The sequence below is a fragment of the Marmota marmota genome, unplaced genomic scaffold, assembly GCF_001458135.2.
Source record: "Marmota marmota marmota unplaced genomic scaffold, marMar, whole genome shotgun sequence".
Taxonomy (NCBI): Eukaryota; Metazoa; Chordata; class Mammalia; order Rodentia; family Sciuridae; genus Marmota; species Marmota marmota.
The window spans coordinates 8,247,057-8,268,011 of record NW_025999982.1 but is presented as its reverse complement, the minus strand read 5'-3'; the positions used below and the strand labels follow the sequence as shown (position 1 = coordinate 8,268,011).

The 20,955-nt window shown below is 53.3% G+C and overlaps 1 protein-coding gene and 1 long non-coding RNA gene across 3 annotated transcripts in view; one reads left to right on the top strand and one right to left on the bottom strand.

The window, feature by feature from the left end:
• Positions 1-20,955, top strand: part of Lrfn2 (leucine rich repeat and fibronectin type III domain containing 2) — a 165,834-nt gene that overhangs the window by 125,624 nt on the left and 19,255 nt on the right. Inside the window, exon 2 of the mRNA XM_015487693.2 lies at positions 1,572-2,995. Coding sequence (XP_015343179.1) covers positions 1,596-2,995 — 1,400 coding nt within the window. The 5' untranslated portion in view covers positions 1,572-1,595. The remainder of the gene's footprint in view (positions 1-1,571; positions 2,996-20,955) is intronic.
• Positions 4,026-18,066, bottom strand: LOC125617444. Of its 2 annotated transcripts, XR_007348446.1 has the most exons (4): positions 17,222-18,066; positions 9,724-10,800; positions 6,933-7,242; positions 4,026-6,641 (listed from the first exon to the last, which is right to left on the bottom strand). It is a non-coding gene; the product is annotated as an uncharacterized LOC125617444 (long non-coding RNA). The 2 variants fall into 2 exon arrangements; XR_007348447.1 differs by having other exon boundaries at positions 6,933-10,800.

Sequence of the window (20,955 nt, the reverse complement as noted above, 5' to 3'; positions counted from 1 at the left end):
CAGGCTGCATAATGGAATTCGAATCTACATGGTAAAGATTCTGATTGGAATAGTGTTTTAAATTACTACAGTATACATCCCTTTTTAAAAACTCTGCCAGTTTTTTGTGTGCAGCAATGGTCTTCACATTGGGACCTATGGAACGCTACTTCCTCAAGATGTTAATAACTGTTGCTTACGAGGGGATATCTTTAGGGTTTAAAAAATGGGAGTAAAGTGGAATTAAATGTTAACCAGTGTCTGACTGCCGCAGCCTCCCTCAACTCTTCTGAACTGGTGAAATGTGTGTAGAGCTTCTGCAAGAGCAAAGGAGTAGGCAGCACTTTCGCCAACTTATTGGCCTCAGAAGCCGGTTTTGCAGAATCCTAATTAGCACTCCTAGAAGGCAATTTGAGAAATGCTGGTCTGCGAGACGCTGCACAAGAGTGTGTATGATTCTCCCAGAGTCCAACTCAATTGGTTGCTTTTAGCGCCACACAAATAAGGTACAGAAAGTTGCTCTAACATGGACGACTGAGAAAACTGTAGGATTTGGAGGCACAGAGGCTGCAGCCCATGGCTGTTCCACTCTGCCCTAGAGAGTAGATTCATGCAAAAGTGTCTACTAAGTGCCAGTGGTGCACACAGTGGTGAGTAAAAAAGAGCCCCCTCTCCTGGGGGCTTTGTCACCAGCATGGAGGACAAACAATAAACCAGACAAGTAGGTGAAATATCAAGTAAAGTAGACCATGGCAGGTTCCAAAGAGGAAAGACCCAGCAGGAAAGAGGGACACTCTGAGTGGGGGACCGCAGGGGAGGGTTGTCAGGAAGCCAAAAAACGATTTTTGAATAAAGACCCCAGGAGACCCTGTGGCCACCGTTAGTCCTGGCCTGCATGCATGGGCAATCCCTTCCTTGTAAAGGGAGTCCAAATACATGAGGGGCCACACATAGGACCCTACAGGAAGGAAGTGCTCAGAAGTTGGTTCCTTTGCCTCCCTTCCTGTGTCTCTCTTCACTCCCCCCAACTCTCAAAGATATTGTGCCCATGTATAACTAAAAAAATATTTTAAAAAAAGTCTAAACCAACTAAGCAGATAACACTGTACTTCAAAAGACAGCTATAATATACCTTCAAACTCAACTACCATTGGATGAACCGTTGATATGGTATCATCCATCTATCCATCCATCCACCTACTCATCCATCCATCCACCTACTCATCTATCCATCTATCCATCCATCCAACACATATTTGTTGAGCACCAACTGTGTTCCAGGCACTGTGCTAGATGCTTGGGATACAGCAATTCATGGAGCATGGAGCTGGAGTTCTAGCAGCGGGTATAGGAAACAATCAATAAGCACAATAAATGAGTAAATTAAATAGGATGTTAGAAGATGGTAAGAACCAAGGAAAGAAGAAAACTAAGACCTGAGTTAGTGGGACTGAATGAGAAGGCAGGAGAGCTCGCCTGGGCACGGGCAGCCTCTGCCTCTCCCTGAGGCAGTGGGTTGGGGGAGGGAGGAAGCTCTGTGAGGGCATTAGGAAGTCACCTCCTGACCTTGACCTTCTGTGCCTCCCTTTCAGGCGCCAAGGCCGAGTGACCAGACCATGGAGACCCTGCTTGGTGGGCTGCTGGCGTTTGGCATGGCGTTTGCCGTGGTCGATGCCTGCCCCAAGTACTGTGTCTGCCAGAACCTGTCTGAGTCACTGGGGACCCTGTGCCCCTCCAAGGGGCTGCTCTTCGTGCCCCCCGACATCGACCGGAGGACAGTGGAGCTGCGCCTGGGTGGCAACTTCATCATCCACATCGGCCGCCAGGACTTCGCCAACATGACGGGGCTGGTGGACCTGACTCTGTCCAGGAACACCATCAGCCACATCCAGCCCTTCTCCTTCCTGGACCTGGAGAGCCTCCGCTCCCTGCACCTGGACAGCAACCGGCTGCCCAGCCTGGGAGAGGACACCCTCCGGGGCCTGGTCAACCTGCAGCACCTCATCGTCAACAACAACCAGCTGGGTGGCATCGCAGATGACGCCTTCGAGGACTTCCTGCTGACGCTGGAGGACCTGGACCTCTCCTACAACAATCTGCATGGCCTGCCCTGGGACTCCGTGCGGCGCATGGTCAACCTCCACCAGCTGAGCCTGGACCACAACCTGCTGGACCACATCGCCGAGGGCACCTTTGCCGACCTGCAGAAACTGGCCCGCCTGGACCTCACCTCCAACAGGCTGCAGAAGCTGCCCCCAGATCCCATCTTTGCCCGCTCCCAGGCTTCTGCTCTGACCGCCACGCCCTTTGCCCCGCCCTTGTCCTTTAGTTTCGGGGGGAACCCGCTGCACTGCAATTGCGAGCTGCTTTGGCTGCGGAGGCTCCAGAGGGATGATGACCTGGAGACCTGTGGCTCTCCGGGGGCCCTCAAGGGGCGCTACTTCTGGCACGTGCGTGAGGAGGAGTTTGTGTGTGAGCCGCCTCTCATCACACAGCACACACACAAGCTGCTGGTCCTGGAGGGCCAGGCGGCCACGCTCAAGTGCAAGGCCATCGGGGACCCCAGTCCCCTTATCCACTGGGTAGCCCCCGATGACCGGCTGGTGGGCAATTCCTCAAGGACCGCTGTATATGACAACGGCACCCTGGACATCCTCATCACCACGTCTCAGGACAGTGGCGCCTTCACCTGCATAGCCGCCAACGCTGCGGGGGAGGCCACGGCCACCGTGGAGGTATCCATTGTCCAGCTGCCACACCTCAGCAACAGCACCAGCCGCACGGCGCCCCCCAAGTCCCGCCTCTCGGACATCACGGGCTCCAGCAAGACCGGCCGAGGTGGTGGAGGCAGCGGGGGCGGGGAGCCTTCTAAAAGCACCCCCGAGAGGGCTGTGCTGGTGTCCGATGTGACCACCACCTCGGCCCTGGTCAAGTGGTCGGTCAGCAAGTCGGCGCCGCGGGTGAAGATGTACCAGCTGCAGTACAACTGCTCCGACGATGAGGTACTGATCTACAGGTGAGCGAGTGGCTGTGGCAGAGGCAGGGGCTGCAACCGGCGGGAAGGAGGAGGGGACCACCAGGGTTTTGATCTGTTGCCACCTGTACCCCTTTCCCCCTGGGTGCCTGTGGGGCTCACCTTACCATTCATGCAAGTAAAAGGAGATAGATGACTACAAATCTAAGAAAAGGACCTGCACAGGGTATGTGTGCAGCAGAACTGTGCCCTTCAGTGGCTGTGGTTGCTGGTCCTTGGTCTGGAGCCACTGAACGTTCTGGAAGGAGCCCAGCTGGGGGTCCTACAAGAGCAATGAGGAGACCTCTTGGTGGAAAGAGGTCCAAGGAGGAAGGCACTTGGCCTTCGCCTTGGTTTCTGTGCAATTGTGGTGAAAGTCAGAAAGAGTGGGATTCATGTCATGGCTAGTCATTTGATTATTCTGGTCTATCTCAGTTTCCTCATCTGTAATTCGGTATAGTCTATGCCTGACTTAATATGTACATCTGGTGGCAGAGAGTTACATCAGACTGGCTAAAGAAAACAGAGGGCGGGGGGAGAGAAGGAAAAGAGCACAGTAATGTGCTGATTTATGTAATTGGAAAGTCAGGATCCCATTTCAGGCTTAGCTGGGTAGAGGTCCCCACAAATGCCTTGCCTTTGTTTCTGACCTCCCCTACGTTCCGTTTCCCTCTGGACTGGCTCCACCCTCAGGCAGCCTCTCTCCTTTGGGAGACCTCTGCTAGGTCTTCTAAGCCACCCTAGAGGGAGAAGAGCATCCCTTTCTGGGTTGCACTCTGCTGTGTGGGACCAGGGTCTTAGAGGAGGTTCATCTTGTCATCTGTGCTGACCCCACTGGGCTCCATTCTGCTGATGGAGGTGGAAACAAGGATGTTGACCTTGCAGACTTACTGTGAAGGTCAAGGGGATCATTTCCTAAGCCTGGTAGATATAAAGGAGCAGAAAGCTGCAGTAGCTGCCTACCTTACTTGCAGAGGGACACACGGAGGCCTAGGGGCCCATGTTTCATTTTACACATGCTGGTTGGAGAAGGGAGCCCATAGGCTCCACCAGACAACTAGAGTCCCCGGAGCAAGAATCCTGGATCCATCATTGAGGATTTTGTGATGGCCTAGTCTCTGGATGGGAATCGGTGGGAGAAGAGAGCTCAAGAGGGAGAACAGGTACATGTGATTGTGGTGGGAATCAGAGAGGGGCTAGGGAACTCCCCCTCTCCACATCTGCAGGACTGCTCTGCAGTTTCATATCTCAGAATGGAAAGAAAGCAGGATTAGATTTGAAGTCAAACATATGCACATACATACATATATCAAAATATACAGAGATATATCATTCAGCTTAAGAATACATGTATTTTTCTACTTATAAAAGCCATAGTCTTCGTAGAAAATTTGGAAAGAAAAGAAAAATTATAAAGAGAGAAATAAAAATGACTTGCAGTCTCATTATCCAAATGTAACCAGAAGCATTTGGAAAGTGCCTTCCGTTTTACATCAGTTCTAAATGATATTTATGGTCAATCTAGTATATGCTATTATATCTTAATTCTTTCCACTCAACATTACAGCTGGCTTAGTTCCCATGATATGAACATATTTTTCATTTCTCTGGACCATAATTTATTTAACCAATCTCCAATCCTTGGACATCCAGGTTGTTTCCCATTTTTCCATATTAAAAGTAGCACAGGGATGGATATTTTCGTACATAACTATGTTGCTGCAACTTCAGTGATTGCCTTAACCTATTTTCCTAGAGTCGAATGATGGATTTAACAAGTCAATTTCCATCTTTGCACGTACATGTGAGTGCTTTCCTACCCTTCCCTGGTGGTGGGTGACAGCGCCCCTACTTGACCACACCTTTGCTGATATTGAGTACACAATGCCTTTTATCTTTGCCAATTCCAGAGATGAAAAATGGAACTTGTTTTAATTTACATTCTTTGATAACTTGGGAGGCTGACCTTTTGAAAATAAGTCTATTTCTTCCCTGGTGAATTTATTATATGGTCTTGACTTTGATAAAAAGCATGAAGGGAACGAGCCACCAGCTCTGTGGCTGGCCCTGGCATGGGGGGAGGGAAACACAGCTGAGGATTGCAGAGAAGACGTGGGCATCTAGGCAGCGGCCCACCCATGTCACCAAAGTGATGTCTCAAAAATACACCTGGGGCTGGGGGAAGGCAGGGGAGGGCTTCAGGTAAGTCTTCCTGGAAGAGGAAGTTTAGATATACAATTCAGTCTTATCTTTAAGAAGACAGACTTCCAGAATTTGGGAGAAAAATGTTAAACGTGGGCCTGGAGCCAAATAATAGTGAGAGACTCCCTAGCCAGCATGTTTGCAGGCTTACTGTGTGTTTGATGTTCTCAGCTTTGTAGGCACTATCTCATTTAATCCTCCTGGACACACCCAGAAGCATAAAAGGTCAAGAGAATTTGACAACTCTCCTAAGGTCACTCAGCCAGAAAGAGGCAGGGCTGTTGCTAGAGTTTAGATGTGTGTCCCTCAGAGGTCCGTCTATAAAGTCCTGGTCCTCTCCCTGGTGGTATCAGAAGGTGCGGTGGGCCTTTAAGAGGTGGGGTCTCTTGGGAGGTCCTTAGGTCTTGGTGCCCCAGAAAGGATTGTGGGGCCCACAGAGTCTTCCTTTCTCCCTCTGAGTGGTTTGCTCCAACCCGACTTCCTGTCACTGGCATCTGATGGCCTCATCAGAGGCCCAGAACCAAAGGACTCCTAACTTTGGACTTGAACCTCCAGAACCATGAGCCAAATACACCTTTTCTCTTTATTGAGCTAATTGCTTCAGCTATTCCTTTATGGAAACATGAAATCGAACAATAAACCATATGTGTACCCTGGCCCCTGCCTTCAATGGCCAGCTCAACCACTGTGGTCACTGTCCTCATGGGACCACAGCTAGCAGACTTTAATCAAGAAACTGGGTTTTTAGAAAATGAATCATCCCCATGAGGATGCATGGCATCAAACAAACAAACAACAAGAAACCAGATGTCAGCAGGCTGCATGGACTCTCTACCAGGCTTAGGTTTTAACCAGAAGATGGACCAAAGGAAAAAGGAAAGTCCTGATCAGAAGGTGAATATTAAAGGCAGCCCCAAAGCAGCCCCAAAGGGCGTTTTAGTCTGTATTCATAGCAGGAAGAAATAATGCTGGTCAGGAAAGAGGTTGCAAGGCACAGATAGAGGCAAACATGGGCACCTTCCACTGGCCTCCATCTCCCCCAGTAAAGAGAAGGGCACAGTGGGGTGGCACAGGCTGCCCAGAGGGAGGCCTTGCCATTGCTGTTCTAAGGGCTTTAATGCACAAAATGGGCTCTGGTTCTCAAGGAACCCCAGGGGGTAAAACCCATTACTCTGTTTTTACAAGAAACCTGCCCAAGGTGTTCCTCTGCAGGTAAGTAGCAGAGACAGAATCCAGATGCCGGCAGTCTGTGCTTGCCCAGAGCCTGATCCAGGAGGGATGAGCCCGGTACCACGGAGAGGGATGTCCAAGCTCCACAGACATGCCTCGGAATGTCAAGGGCGAGTTCTGGGCTCCTAGGCCACGTTCCAGGACTGGAAGAACACAGAGGCGAGATGTGCAAGCCTTGGCGGTGACTTTGAGATAGACGAGCAGGAAGAAAGACATTCTGTTTTGCAAAGAATAAACCCGATAAAGCTTACAGTGCAAGACTGGGCATGAAGTCCCTAGAAAATTCTAGAAAGACTTTCTGATTAGTGAATCCTTGACAAAGACTGCTGAGTCCATATGGGTTCACAAAGGACAGATCTTGCCCAATTATTGAACCCTTGTCTTCAGGAGATGCAGTGGGCTAGTTGTTCTGGACCTGGTTATCCCTTGTTATGTGGCTCCTTGACAGTCTCAAGGACAGTGCTCCTGGTGGACATTCTCCCTATACAAGGCTCTCCACTGTACCCACCTGGTGCTCCACCATGGAAGTGGACTGGAACCTCTGGGGTGACCGGTGAACTGGGCAAACACCATCAGGGTTTCCACTGGACGAGTCACTACCACAAACAGCGTATTACAACTGTGTGGGATGTTGGCAAAGCCCCCTGCTGTCCCGAGGACAAAATGGAGAAACTTGACCTCCTGAAGGGAACTGCAACTGGTCAGATACCCACACTGACTCAGAAGTTGATGTGAACGTGCTAGAAGGCCGTGGACTTGCACCCCAGCGGCTGTCCCCATTTCTGTGCAGCTCAGTGTCTTGTTGTTGGAACGGATATCTGCAGAGGAAATGTGTTTAGAAAATTGTCATGGCTACCAGTCTATCATCTGTCTGTCTGTCTGTCTAACTATCCATCTGTCTACCCACCTGCCTATTTTGGTTCAGGGACTCAATTGAAATTGCCCAAACTCAAGGTGAAGAGGCCCCGCCTTGCCTGGGGTTCCGTGTGCCTACGCTCAGAGTTGTACCTGCTCTGGAGAATACCACAGTCACCAGTGCTGGGGGCGTTGAAATGCACCCCTAGTCCTCAGCTGTGTTAGCAGGAGTCCACTAACAGACCGTGGGAGGTTAATGGCCGTCCTGAGTCGTTCAGACCCCCGTCACAGGGGGGCCGTGAGAGGGTGAATTCAGGACGGCCCAGATTTAGGGGTCACGTACACACATTGCCATGCCTCCAGAGGCTGTGGATGAATGGGATCCTGGAGGCTCATGGGAGACAGGGTGAAGTTGACCTTGGAGATGAGAGGACGCAGGAAAGAAATCCTGGGTCCTTTAATGTATTTGAAGAACTTACGGGTGGGAGAAGAGAAACACACACACTCTCTCTCTCTCTTACACACACACACACATGCACACGCACACACATGCATGCACACAGCACACATGCACGTACGCACACAGGACAATAGGCATTGGCCCACTACAAGAATAAAATTACAGCAGCCCCCATTTTCCACACCCTCCCGCTGCCCTCCTTCGGGCCTTGAGAGGCAGCTGAGGAACAGCCATCATGCAACCATTAGCTGCCCACAGGAGAAGGCCTTCAGGACAACCTGGCTGTCCCTATCCCAGGGATACCAAGCCGGTGCCCTGACTTTAAGGCAGGAGTGGAAATGTGACCTACATGATCCTGGCCTGCTGAGGCCGTCGCTTCACTTCAGACTTCCACGGCTGCCTGAGCAGGACGAGGAGGCTCCTGCTAAACTCACCTGCTTCTACCGGTTGGGACCTTGATAGAGGGTCAGAGGGTCCAACTCAACCTGGACATAGGTCATTGACAGGTCACCTTGAGCTACCCCACGGTCCCACAAGAGTCCCAGGGAACTGTGAGCAGTGTCTGGACACAGGAGCTGTAACCTGCGTTCCAGGGGGCGCCGTGCAGCCTTGGGTCATGCCGACACCTGCCCAGCTCCTGCGGGATCCGGTCTGACTGTGCAACCACGCCTGGCTCTTGTGTCACATGACAAGACCCCTAGTTACCCAATGGCTCTGGCTGCCCTCCCAAAGCATTTGTCCTCCCCAAGTACACACGGTGGACCCTGCAGGTAGACACTGGGGACATGCCCGTCCACAGACAGTCCTCGAGCAGGGCCTGGCCTGTTCATCAAGTGACTGGGGACGGCTGGCAGTCACGTCTCTCATGGCCAGGGCCTGCCTTCTAGGTCGGAGCCAGCATCAATGGCGACATATCACGAAAGAAGAGTAGACAGGGGATGGGAGGGGCGTCCCCCACTCCCTGCCCCAGAGAGAGCGACAGCCCATCCAGCTGGACCTCATCCCTGATGTGACATGGGAAATTAAGTGCCCTGCATGTCATTATCAGCCCGAGTGACATTCACAAACACTTGTCTCTAAGAGTCGTCAAGAACATCTGTCACCAGGCATGATGTTAGAACAGTCCCCAGGAGGACCAGGGGACAGCACACATACTTGCAAAGCACAGTGTGGAACTAACCAGGATGCTGTTCTCCCCGCCCTACTGCTGGGTCACAGCCCGGGTCCCCTCCAAGGCCAAGGGAGGGTCTGTGAGAAGAGGGACCCTGGAGGGACCCTGGAGGAAGGGCAACGGCCCTCCCACCCTGCTCTACCAGGCTTCTCTGCCACACCCTGCCCACCCTGGAGAGAGCTTGGCAGGGCTGGAGGCTGTAACTCTGGCTGCTGCTCGTCTCCCATCTGGGGAAAGATCAAGGAGACAGATTTAGCCAGTTTCCACCCCGCCAGGACCTTCTCAGTCACGCCTTGGGGGAGCTCCATCCCCAACCCAGGAAAATACGGCCACCTCCACCATCGGGTGGAGGAAAATTTACTAATGAACCTGGCCCCCAGGTTCTGGGACATGGGGAAGAGCTGGTAGGGACACATGCTCCCTCAAGGGAAGGGGGCATGCCAGGACAGGGCTGCCACCAATCGCAGGAAGATTCCTGGACTCAGCTGTGTCCCCAGGCTGGCTTCTCCTGAGAAGGTGGGTTGAGCTCCCACAGGCAGAAGAGAAAGGCAGGCACGGGAAATGGGGTGCATGGGGGAGAGGCAGCTCCTTAGGCAGAGCCCAGATCAAAATCAGCCTGCCCTGAATTCCACGTTTACAGATTTTGTCCTGCTGACCATTGAAACCTGACATCCACAAGAAGGCGCGGGGCAAAGAATATTGTGCCCTCTTCGCAGGTGATAAAACCAAGTCTCAGGTGAATTGAGTAGATTCCCTGAGTTTCGCAAAGCAAAGAATAAGGAGTACAGTCTCCCAGACCCGGGCCTTCCCCACCGTGCCAGGCTCCACGCTGCAGGGCGTCTCACGATGACCCGGAGTCTTCATCAAGCCTGGAGATGTGGGTGGGGGACAACAACCAGGACCTCTCTTTATCCTGCCAGAGTCTGCAAGGATCTTCTCTGTCAGCTTCCTCGCTTCCCCACATTTCCAAATTCCAGCAATGTTGGCACAAAGCGGAGACACGGGTGGCAGTGAGAACCTCGATTCCACTGAGAAGCAGCCGCTGGGCCCACCTGGTAGGAATTAGGGGCAAGATGAAGAGCAGCATCCCATCCCTCATTTCAATGGTGAGCCATTGAGAAGTGGCAAAGTTGCTGGAGGTCTCACAGAAAAAGTGGGTGAACAGAAAAGGGAATTTAACCTGGATGTGAGAAGAAGGACCCCAGAGGAAGGGCAGCAAGGCCCTCCCACCTGGCTGACATCCACAGTAGTTTACGTGCCCCTCTGTTAAGAGAAGTTCAGTGGAAGAGAGTGCCCAGCTCTTTCTATCTTTCTCCCCTGCCTTCCTCTGCACACAGTTTCTGTCTTTAAGGTCTCCTCATAGCACATAAGAGCTGCTGCAGCTCTAGCTATCACAGTGCTCTTTTATGCAGCAGGAAAAATGAACAAAAAGAAAAGCAAGAGGACAAAGTGAGAGATTTTTCAGAAGCCCCACCTAATTCCTTCTGTTCATACTTCAGTGGTGCACATGTGCACATTTCTGCAAGGGAGTCTGGGAAATTTTGCACAAGGCACCCTCAGTAATCCAGAGAAGATAGGGAGACAGCTAACCCTTCCATGACTCCATGATCTTTGCTTGCACCTCAGCTCCATCATTTACTAGTCCTGAGACCGTATGCCAATCTCTGCTCTAGGTCTTCATTTTTCATCTGTAAATGGGATGACTCCTTTATGTATATTCCACAGGACGGGGTGTCCTGGAATGAAATCACAGCTAACTGGGACGCACTGGTACCAGTAAGTGCTCACTGTGGCGAGGAGCCTCCCACTTTCCCTGCTTGGTGCTTCTTGTCTCGGTTGGCCAGGATGCCTCTTGGGTCTCCATTTTTCAAAACCTAGAGAACTGTAACCCTGGAAAAGAATATGAAGAGAGATCTGTTGTAAGGGCTTGAGGTCTAAGGTGTACCTTTTAGAAATATTTGCAATTCAGTTTGCAGCTCAGTAAAACCCAAAGGAGTGAATCTCTAATGGTGGAATTTCAAAACCCACTGCGGGCTCATGCACAGGGGAGACGGTACCAGGGTGCCTTCTAAGAGTGCCTTAAGTCCTATCATTGGCCCTTCATCAGGTCCCTCTCTGCTCAAGAAGGTGACACCACTCAGATTCAAAAACCTTCAAGGCAAGCGTTCAGAGGTGACTGATTTCTCTGCATGTCTTTCCCTGTTTACTCTCAAAAGAGCTCCTTCTCTGAAGACAGGGATGACTCACAGGACCGAGGAGATCACAACACACACCCACCTCCGGCCCTTAGAGGTGAGGCTGTTAACTCTCTAGTAAGAGAGGACGGGAGCCCACCCTGTGGTAACCTTAGGCATGTGTGGGCAGTCGGAAGGGCCGGATGGAGATACCCTTGACTTCCTCCCATGAAACACCAAAACATGTTTGCAGAGGGAGGGGCTGGGCTGGGAGGAGCATCAGGACTCTAGACAGTGCTGCTGCTGGTGGTCACTAGAACCACACTGAGCCCTCCAATGACACTAGACTTTCCCCGGCGCGTGCACAGGACCCATTTCCTGAGTCCACCTGGGTCTGTATCCAGTGTTCCCAAAGCTCTCGTGGTAACTGGGCGTAGTCCCACGGTACCCAGGGTAGTCAGGGGCTTGGGCAGTGCTGGTTGACAGAGCTTCTGTAAGTCCGTAGCTGGGGGTTTGGTCCCTAACTCCTAGGGACAAAAGGAGCCAGGAGACCCAGGTTGGATCCTGGCTCTACCCTGCGCTGCTCCGACCTCTCCAGGATTTTGCTTCCTCTATAACATTCCATGTCCAAAGAGGAATGTCTGTGAAAACCCTTTGGAAGCCAGAGCCTGGGCAGTGTGGATGCTGGAGCCATTCCTATTAGCCGAGTCTGGGGCTCTAGATGTGGAATCCCTGTCTTCCCTTGTCTGTGCCTCAGGCTTCTCATCTGTGGAATGGGGATGATAACAACCATCCTGCTACCTCCCAAAGTGCTTGTAGAATTGGAAGGAGATGACAGACATGAAAGAGGACATCTTCAAAGCATGGACACACTTCTAGCTGCAGAGATCTGATGACAGCAGCTCAACCAGACCCAGGGTTTGTTTCTGTCCTGTGAAAGAAGCCCATGTCCAATGGAAATTAGTGTGACCACTACGGAGGATGGCATGGAGCTTCCTCGAAAAGCTCCAACTAGAACTGTGATGCTCCAGTGTGGCATTCCTGGGTTACACCTGAAAGAACTCAAGCCAGCACAGGTAGAGGCTCTGTTCACAATGGCCAGTCATAGAATCAGCCTGGAGCCCATCCACAGATGCAGGGAGACAGAAAATATGTTTTATATGCACAGTGGGGTTTCATCCAGCCATAAAGAATGAAATCCTGCCATTTGCATGAAAACGGATGGCACTGGAGGACATCACGTCAAGCAGAATAAGCCAGACACCCGTGGACCAATATCACGTTTTCTCTCATACATGGAAACTTAAAAAAAAAATGTCTTGAAAATAGAAGAGGGACAATTAGGGTCTGGAAAAGAGGGTCAGGAAATGGGGAAAACAGTAGATAGGAGGGTGCATGCTCCAAGCTTGCTATACACATGTATGGAAATGCCATCCGGAAGCCCTTCATTTGTACAACTGACCTGTGTTGATAATAAATAAATACCAAGCAAAAGCATCTGGGGGGGGCGGTGTTTCCGGGATGCTTTGGGAGCTCCCTGGGCCCAGGGAACTGAGGCAGGGCTCACTGTCCTGTGTCTGCTGACACTGTGCCCGGGGCTTTCTCTGCAGTGCCAGGCCATGGCAGAGCTGGCGTCCCCAGGTGCAGCCCCTTGCCTATTACAGAGTCAAGGGGATATGGATCCCCAGCTTCCTCATGCTCAGGGGAGAAGAGAGGACAGCCAGGGGTGGGGAGGTGGGGGCATGTTCTAGGCCTCTGGGGTCCATAGTGGAAACCTGACTAACAAGACCGCCTGTGTTGATCCCTTCTGATTCCTTCACCAGGGCTTCTGAGTCCGCCTCCCGAATAAACAACTGCTACCCAATTTTGTCCACCTCCTGGGAACCCAAAGTAAGGCTCCAGTCTCCAGGATGTGTCAGCCCCTGTAATGACCGAGCCCCGGAAGCCCCGCCCCCTGACTCTGCTCTGAGTCCCCCCAGTCTGCCGTGGGGGCTGAGCAAGGGAAGCATGTGATCAGGCCCATGGACACCTCCCCCAGTGAAAGTCAGCCTTGTGCTGGGAAATGAGGAGAGGAGGGTGCGTGGCAGGTGGCACAGGGCCCTGTCACTAATGTCCCTCTCCAGCTGCCCACACACTCCCTGAGACCAGCAGCCAGCCTGGGGAGCCGAGGCCAGGCTCGGAGGGCGGGTGATCTGGGCATCCTCTCTGTGATGCTGAGTTGGCTTTTTTCTCATCTCTGGGGACACCAGGACACAGAGGGAAGCTAGGAGGGATGTCTCAGTTCTCGCCAATTAGGCCTGCGGCCTGGCACGTGTGTGGGGGGTGAGAGTGGGCACCCTGTGCGAGGACAGACGACACACGAACGCCCATCATCTTCAGATATGGGGGAGTGAATGGGAGGAGTCCCAAGAGCGTTATGGGATGCGCCAAGCCAGGCCAAAGGCGGGTCACAGAGGCACATGGTAAGGATGAAGAAGCCCCCTGATTATCCAGAGAAGGGTTATTTCTAACTGGGGTGGGCTCCACATGTGGGTCCCCACTTGTTCTGTGGCGGTGGGGTTGAGGCTTTGGGTACTGATCTGGACCAACTCTTAGTGCCTGGTAAATAATACAGGTGTCAGGAAGTCCAGCGTCACCTAGAGCTCTGACACCCGGAGCCTCTAACCAGGTCGGGAGTTAGTGATGGTACCTTAAAGAGCCTTTCCACTGAGTAATTAGCCCCTTCAAGGGTCAGCCTGGGAATGAATTGCCTGGAGAAATTCGTCCTCTCGAGCTTTTCCAGGAACTTGCTGAAGTACCTCCTGTCCTGGGCCTGCAGGGCCATGTCGGGGACCTCTGAGACCCCGAGGAGTAGAAGCTGCACAGGTGGGGTTCGGAGAAGAAGGGAAGGTGTAGCTTTTCAGATGGAGCCAGTGAAGAAAGAGACAGGGGGACCGCGAGGCCCGAGTGTAGGTGTGCCCGTCAGCTGCTGCGGCTGCGGGAATGTCACCCAACAAGCCGTCTCAGTATCTAGTGGCTGCAGCTGCTAGATACATTTGACTTCCTCGTTCGTGGCTCTGAGGTTGATTTGGGTTGAACTGGTCTCTGCGGGGTGGGCTGCGCGTGGCTCTCAGTTCCAGGTTGGAATCTCCTCACCGTGGCTTGTTCTGGAGTCCCAGGGGAGGACAGGTGTCATCCGGGTATATTTTTCTCATGGTTGAGAGGAGAACAGGGTGTGTCCCTGTGGGCAAGCCAGTGGCAGGGGCAAGTGGCAGGCTGCTGGGGTCGCATCTGCTAGATCATATGTTAGCCGAGGCACGTTCCCTGGCAGACCCAGGGCGAGGGGCAGGGCAGGCCTTCCCCCACCCCACCTCCAGGCTGGGAGGAGGCCACGGTTATAATCATTCAAGTGAAGAAACAGGACCAATAACTCAGTAGAGCACTCCTGATGTCCTGGGTGTACAGGCTGGCTCTGGGGCCATGGCTCTCAAACCCAACCAAGTGTCAGAATCAGCCCCTGGGCTTGTCAACACAATGCAGAATCTGCCCCTGCCCTTCCCATCCAGTCAGCCTGGAGGGGTCTCTGGAAATCTGCATTTGGAACACAGTCTCTCGAGAGGCTGCCACTGTCCTGCTGGCCTGGGGACCAACACTTTGAGAACTGTGGGTCTAGTGAGTTAACAGGAGGTTTGTGCAGGGAGGTTGGAAGAGGGCAGAGGCAGGCCTTGCCTGTCACCCACGGCTGCCATGTTCCCGAGCTCCTGCCACATTTCCTGTGTGTTCTTGTACCTGGTACTCACTACTCCCCTGAGAGGTGGGACCCGTTATTTGTTATTTAGTGGACGAGAACTCAGCCCCAGGGAGGTGATGTGACTTTGGGCTTGCTCGTGTTGGCAGCAAGGAGCCAGGGCCTAGTTCTGAGGGGATAAATGACGTGTGCTTAGGAAAACTCTGGATTTGGCACTGATAGTCATTGATTTCAATATTCACTTATTCAATCAACAAATCTGTATTGAGAGTCCGATCCAGACTCAGGGTGAGAACCAGATAGGCAAAGTCCTCGCCTTCAAGGATCTAACATTCTTATGGGGGAGAGAGAGATGGGATTAAAAATGTGCACCAGGAGACAGAGGCTGGGGCTACTATTTTATACAGGTAGTCAGGGATGGTCCTGCTGAGGAGTGACATTGGAGTAGAGATCAGAGTGGAGTGAGAGAAAAGGCCAGGCAGGGGAGGCAGCTGGTGCAAAAAGGCCCTGGGGCAGGATGCACTCACAGCGTTGCAGAGGCAGCAAGGACTCTGGTGTCTCTGAGGGAGAAGTTGCAGGGAGTGAGGTGAGGTCCAGGCGGGGCTTCAGCAGACAGGGCCACTCAGGCCAGGGTAAGGCCTTGGATTTTATCCTGCAAAAGGTAAGAGCCACTGAGGGGTTGAAAGCAGGAAATAGGCATCATGTAACTGAGAAAGAAAATTCTGGCTGCTGCAGGGAGAATACACTGTAGCCAAAGGGTGGAGCCAGGAGACCCGCTGAGGGCGGGTGCTGGGATCTGAGCTGTGTCTAGACCCTTCTGCTCCTCCATGTCCACATCTATAAGATGGGCAGCAGGACCCGGGTGTCCTTCCGGATGAGCTCAGTAGCGTGTTACAATGGTTTTTCTGGCAGAATCCTTGGGCCTGGGACCGGATGAGTTCCAGCTCACCATCCGAGTGGAGACAAGGAGTTCGCGCCCTCCCTGAGCAGGGCAGAGTGTCCCACGAGGCCACTGTCCCAGCTCCTCAGCCATCGTACCCCATCCCTGACGGGGAGTAATTATTTATATTCTTGTTTAATTAGCTCATTCGGTATGTGCCGTGGCGTTTCTGATCATAAGTCACCTTCTCTAGTGGCTCCTAGGTGTGCGGGTGCCGGCGTCTGGCCACGGGATGAAGGTGGTATTTGCAGGTTAGAAGGTGGCCAGGGTCTTGGGGTCCTGTGCTTCCCTGTGGAGGGACAGGCAAGGGTGCTGCTGAGGACAGGACTGGGCACAGGACAGGATCCTGGAAGCTGGGGTGTTTTGGTGGCAGCTGGCACTAAACTCCAGAAAGATATTTTTACCACCTGTCAAAATGCCACCGTGTGTGAGCCACGGGCTGCTCCCCAGGGCTGCTCTGCTCCCTGTCCCTGGCTTTGAGTGTCACTAGGAAGAAGGTCTGAGTAGAAAGGGGGGGCTTTGAAAATTCGCAGGTTGGCCTGGCTAGTAATTATTAGTGTGTTCCTCGGGGCCGGGGCTGGAGGATGTCTCAGCCTTGTGGACACTGGGTCAGGCTGGGTCCGCCACCCCTAGTGTCCCTGTTCAGGCTCAATCCCATTTCCCGCCACCCTACCTGGAGTGGGCCAGGAACAGGAGCCTGTCCAAAATATACTTTTTCATGGATCAAAGGGACTGAAATTCCACCATTAGAGATGCATTTCTTTGCATGTAAAATGTACAGAAATCTGGGAGACGCAGAGGTGGCTTCCTCTGAGTTGGGCCAACAGGGGAAACTATTGGAGGACACAGTGGAAACTCTGGCAGTAGCAGGAGGGAAGAGGCCAGAAGAGGTCACAAGTGACCTCAAGCCCAGTTCCCAGTGTGGGCATACTTAGAGAGCTGTAGACAGTTTGGGAAGAGAAACCATAAAGCCAAGATCCTTGGATCAACCCAGCTGCCAGCTCATCCCAACTATCCTGGACTCAGTTCTTTTGTCTTTAAAATGGGCCTCCTTCTTGCTGCATTCACAAGCTGAGAGATTCCCAAGTGAGAAAGGGCCAGTTCAAGGTCACTCAGACCATCCCTCCCTGTGTGAGTCCTACTTACCCACACTTCTGCCACCTGTCACCCCTCACCCCACTACCCTTTGGGACGCGGACTGGTCCCATGTGAAGTAACTCCCAGGGACAAAAACTACCCCACATTTCCCTCAAGGCCCACATCCCTATTTGGTGCCAAGGACTTCTGAGCCCTCCTGAGTACAGCCCCCAAATCCATCCCCCCGCCTCCTGTCCTGAGATCCTACCTCTGTCCTCAGCAGAAATAACTAAACTAATTCTTCTATAATATGTCCATGCTTGTCATGGCCCACCCAGTGCTAACTGACTCACATTAACCTCTCCCCCTGCCGCCCTCCACCCTTCCCTTTACCTTTAGGCTTATGAAGTCAGGTCTCTGCCCCAAGCAGGGGGACACAGGGCCCTCCCGCCCTCCAGCAGATCGTGTTCCCCAGGGAGACAGACAGACAGATGGTAAATAGAAATGCGGGCGGGGTGGGCACATCAGGAGTTAGGGCCCTGAGGAGGGCTGTGCCTGTGGCAGCAGGTGCTGGGGACTGGCCCAGCCCTGGGAGTCAGGGAAGGGTTCCAGGAGGACTGACACATGTGCAGCAGGTCGGGGCGCCACTGTGTTTCTCGCCTGGCTGTGTGTGCCTGAGGTCTGTCTCCTGGGGCCTCGCCTCCATGGTGATGACTCTGCAGTCCCAGGGCCCGCCGGGCGTGCGTGGACGCTGGCCACAGCCTGGCCAGGGCTAAACGGGCAGAGGCAGCCCTTCCCCGTCCTGGGCGGTCCTCGAGAGGCCACACCCATGAGGACACGCCCCTCGCATTGCTCTGGGCCCTCCTGACCCCTCCTCCTCAGGCTGTTCCCAAGATGAAGTGGCCCGGACCCCGTGGCAGTTCCATGGTGGGGTGCATAGGGGAAGTCAGTGTCCAGATGTCACAGCAAACCGTCCTGGGGACCCAGGGCCTCTAGCTCAGGCCCGATGTTGACTTTTGATCTTCAATAAAACATTAAAAGAAGCACTCGTCTCACTTCTGCATGTTTCTAGATTGTGCATCTTTGAGTGGAAGTGCATGGATTAAAACCAGAGACTGAGGGATGGAAATTAGGTCACAATGATATGCTCAAGATCCGGACCCCCAAAAGACCACCAGAGACCAAGATTGATGTAAGCAGCAAAGAAGCGTTTATTGCGAGCTAGCTCAGTCCTCCGCGCACACACAGCAACTGGTGACACTGAGAGGCCCGAGCCCGGGATTTGCAGCAGTTTTATACACTCTTTGGGGAAAGCAGGGACTTCACATACATCATAGCATCTCTTAGCAAATCATCACTCACCTCGGGAAGATCATAAAACAACTCTAAAACATGATTAGCACATTCACTGGTGGAAACAAGTTGGGTAGGGGTGATTGGCTAATACAAGAGGGGGGATTCGTTTGAACCATTGGTTTAAGCCATGAGGGGAGTGCATGCTGAACTACGTGGTTTCCCAACTTGTTACCAACCACCATAAACTACTGGGGGGTCATCTGCATCCCAGGTATTTTCCCTATCTCATGCTGATTGGTGGTTGCTAGGTGGTTGCTATGGGTCCTCACCTAGCCTGACTGAGTCAGGGACACCTGGTGCAGCAGATCTCTCCAAACAACTCAGCGGAGTGGGTATGTGCCTAGGAGTGCTCTGTGGGTTTTTCCAAGGACAAGGGTCACGCCCCCTTCCTTGGGCAGGCTTTGCCCTGAGGTAGAGGCTGGTTTCCCAAAAATGGAGTCACATCAGTTTATCAACAAGTGCCAAGTAAACGTGGGTGGTTTCTCCTCAGTGATGACGAAGATAACGGCCAGCTGTCCCGAGAGCTGTTAGCCCCGGGGACTTCCTAGCAGCCACCGCTGACCGGCTCCTTTAGTTTGTTCAACATCCCGACCAAGAAGGACCCTGAGATCACTTTGCAGGAAGCACAATTTTCCGNACTCCGGGGAACTCGCCCGATCTGTCTTCCACCCTGCCACCCGCTGGGCCACCGGGCATCCGTGTGCACAGAGGTGGAGGGAGAGAAGATGTGGGGGCTCCGGGGGACCCCAGATGGTACTCACTCTGGATTATAGCAGTCCTGAGAGTCAGTGAGATTCACAGACCTCTAGAATGTAAGGAGTCCCTCACCTCCAATGTCACCTTCCTGTCCCGCTTAGCCTGACCCCCAGGTGGGGCTCAGCCTGTCCCCCTCACTGACACTTCCTGTCTCTCTTAACCTGCTGAAACACCTCTTCATTTGTCCCTGGCACACCCCGAGTTCTAACCTGCTGAATGAGTTACTCACGCACAAAGATGGTACCGAGCGCCGTCTCCCTCCACCTTCCCACATCTCCAGCCCTCTCAGGCCAGGACTTGTGTTGGTTGTGGTGACTGCTGTACCCAAGGTCCCAGGACAGCTCCACCTATCATGTGACAGGTGCTCCGTGGACATTTTTTAGATGGATGACTCTCTGGAAGTTACCTGAGAGATGGTCTGACTCAGACCCCTCACCACGCCAGGGAGAGCTGAGCTCTGGAGGAGGAGAGCACTGATGGGGGTACAGAACTGGGAGTAGGACCCAGATTCCTGCTCCCAGCCAGAGCTCCAGGTCCTGCAGGGTCCAAGCTGCTCCGATACCACGTTGCTGTCCGTCACGTTCCATTAACCACCCAGAGGACCCAGGGCGGTGCAGCCCAGGGCAGGGAAGGCGTGCTTGCTTCTCACCCTGACTTACAAAACAAAATGGGTGACAAGTTGACTGATAACACACCTCCTAACCCAAAGGGGGCCCAAAACTATGTGTTCCATTAATTGGGGAATTCGGGGAGTTTCTTTCCTAAGAATTGTAAGGTTGGGGTGGGAAATGGGGAGGGGTGTTTCCTAAGCACCACCCCATCCTCCCGCCTGGCTGGATCCTCCCCACGGAGGCTCATCCCACCCTCACCCCCAAGCTGCGGTGCCAACACATCCATTGAGCTGTGTGCCAAGCTCTGTTCTCAGCGCTTTTCCTTACACATTCATTAAACCCGTCTGGGAAGTGGCGAGCTCCTGCCATCGTCCCAGTGTTAAAAATGAGGCAAATACGCTATAAAAGAAACGCTCTGTCCCGAGTGCTGGGAACACATGAGGAAGCAGGACAACTGGAGAGGCTCCTCTTCCTGGAGGGACCAGGCTGCAGCATCGTCCTCGAGCACACTAGGATGGAGGTGCCGAAGGAAACGGCACAGCAGGGGAGGGGCCAGGGGACTTGGGTGGTGGGAAAATCACAGCATTGAATAGGGTGGCCACCGGGGGCCGACTTGGAGGGGGTGAGCCGGAATCTCTGGGAAGGGATCCCAGGCAGGGGAGCAGCAGGGAGAAGCCCCAAGGCTGGAGAGCATCGGGACCCTGCGAGGGGGCCAGGGTGGCTAGAGTGGAGGGGGGGCAGGGTACGGTGGTCCCTGGAAAGACGTTGTGTCAGGGTTCACCCCTGGGGACACATTCACAGATGCTCACAGCCTGAACCAAGAGCCTCTTCCCGCCTCTGCTTGCTCTCCCAGGGATGCTTCCACACTGAACGATGAACACACTTACACACTGGCCAATGGACACACACCACACACACTCATGCACACACGCACACATTCACAAACACACTGGCCAATACGCACAGCTCTCCTCCACCCACACCCGGCTTCACCTCCACCCTCCTGCGTGGGTGTGAGTGTGCCAGAGAGGAGCAGGGCGACTCCTCCCCAGCGTCCTTCCCTCTGCCCAGCCACAGCAGAAGAGGGGGACAGAGCCCCAGGTTCTGGGGCCTCAGACGGCACACCTCATGGAAAGCAAGTCTGCGACTTTCTCGTGTGTAATTTACTCACGTGACCACGTCTAAACTAAAGGTCTCAGGCCTGCACGCATCCTCATGCAGGGACAATGACGCCTGAGTGTGGCTCTGGTCTGTGTTCTTCATACCATAGGAGCCACCTGCGGATGGGGTCATGACACTGCTGCTTTTAGTTACCCTCAGTCAAAACTAGGACTGTGCCTCCCGGCCGGAGGGGCACCTCCACGCTCCTGGATAAGGAGTCGGGTGCCTGATGAGGCTCATCCT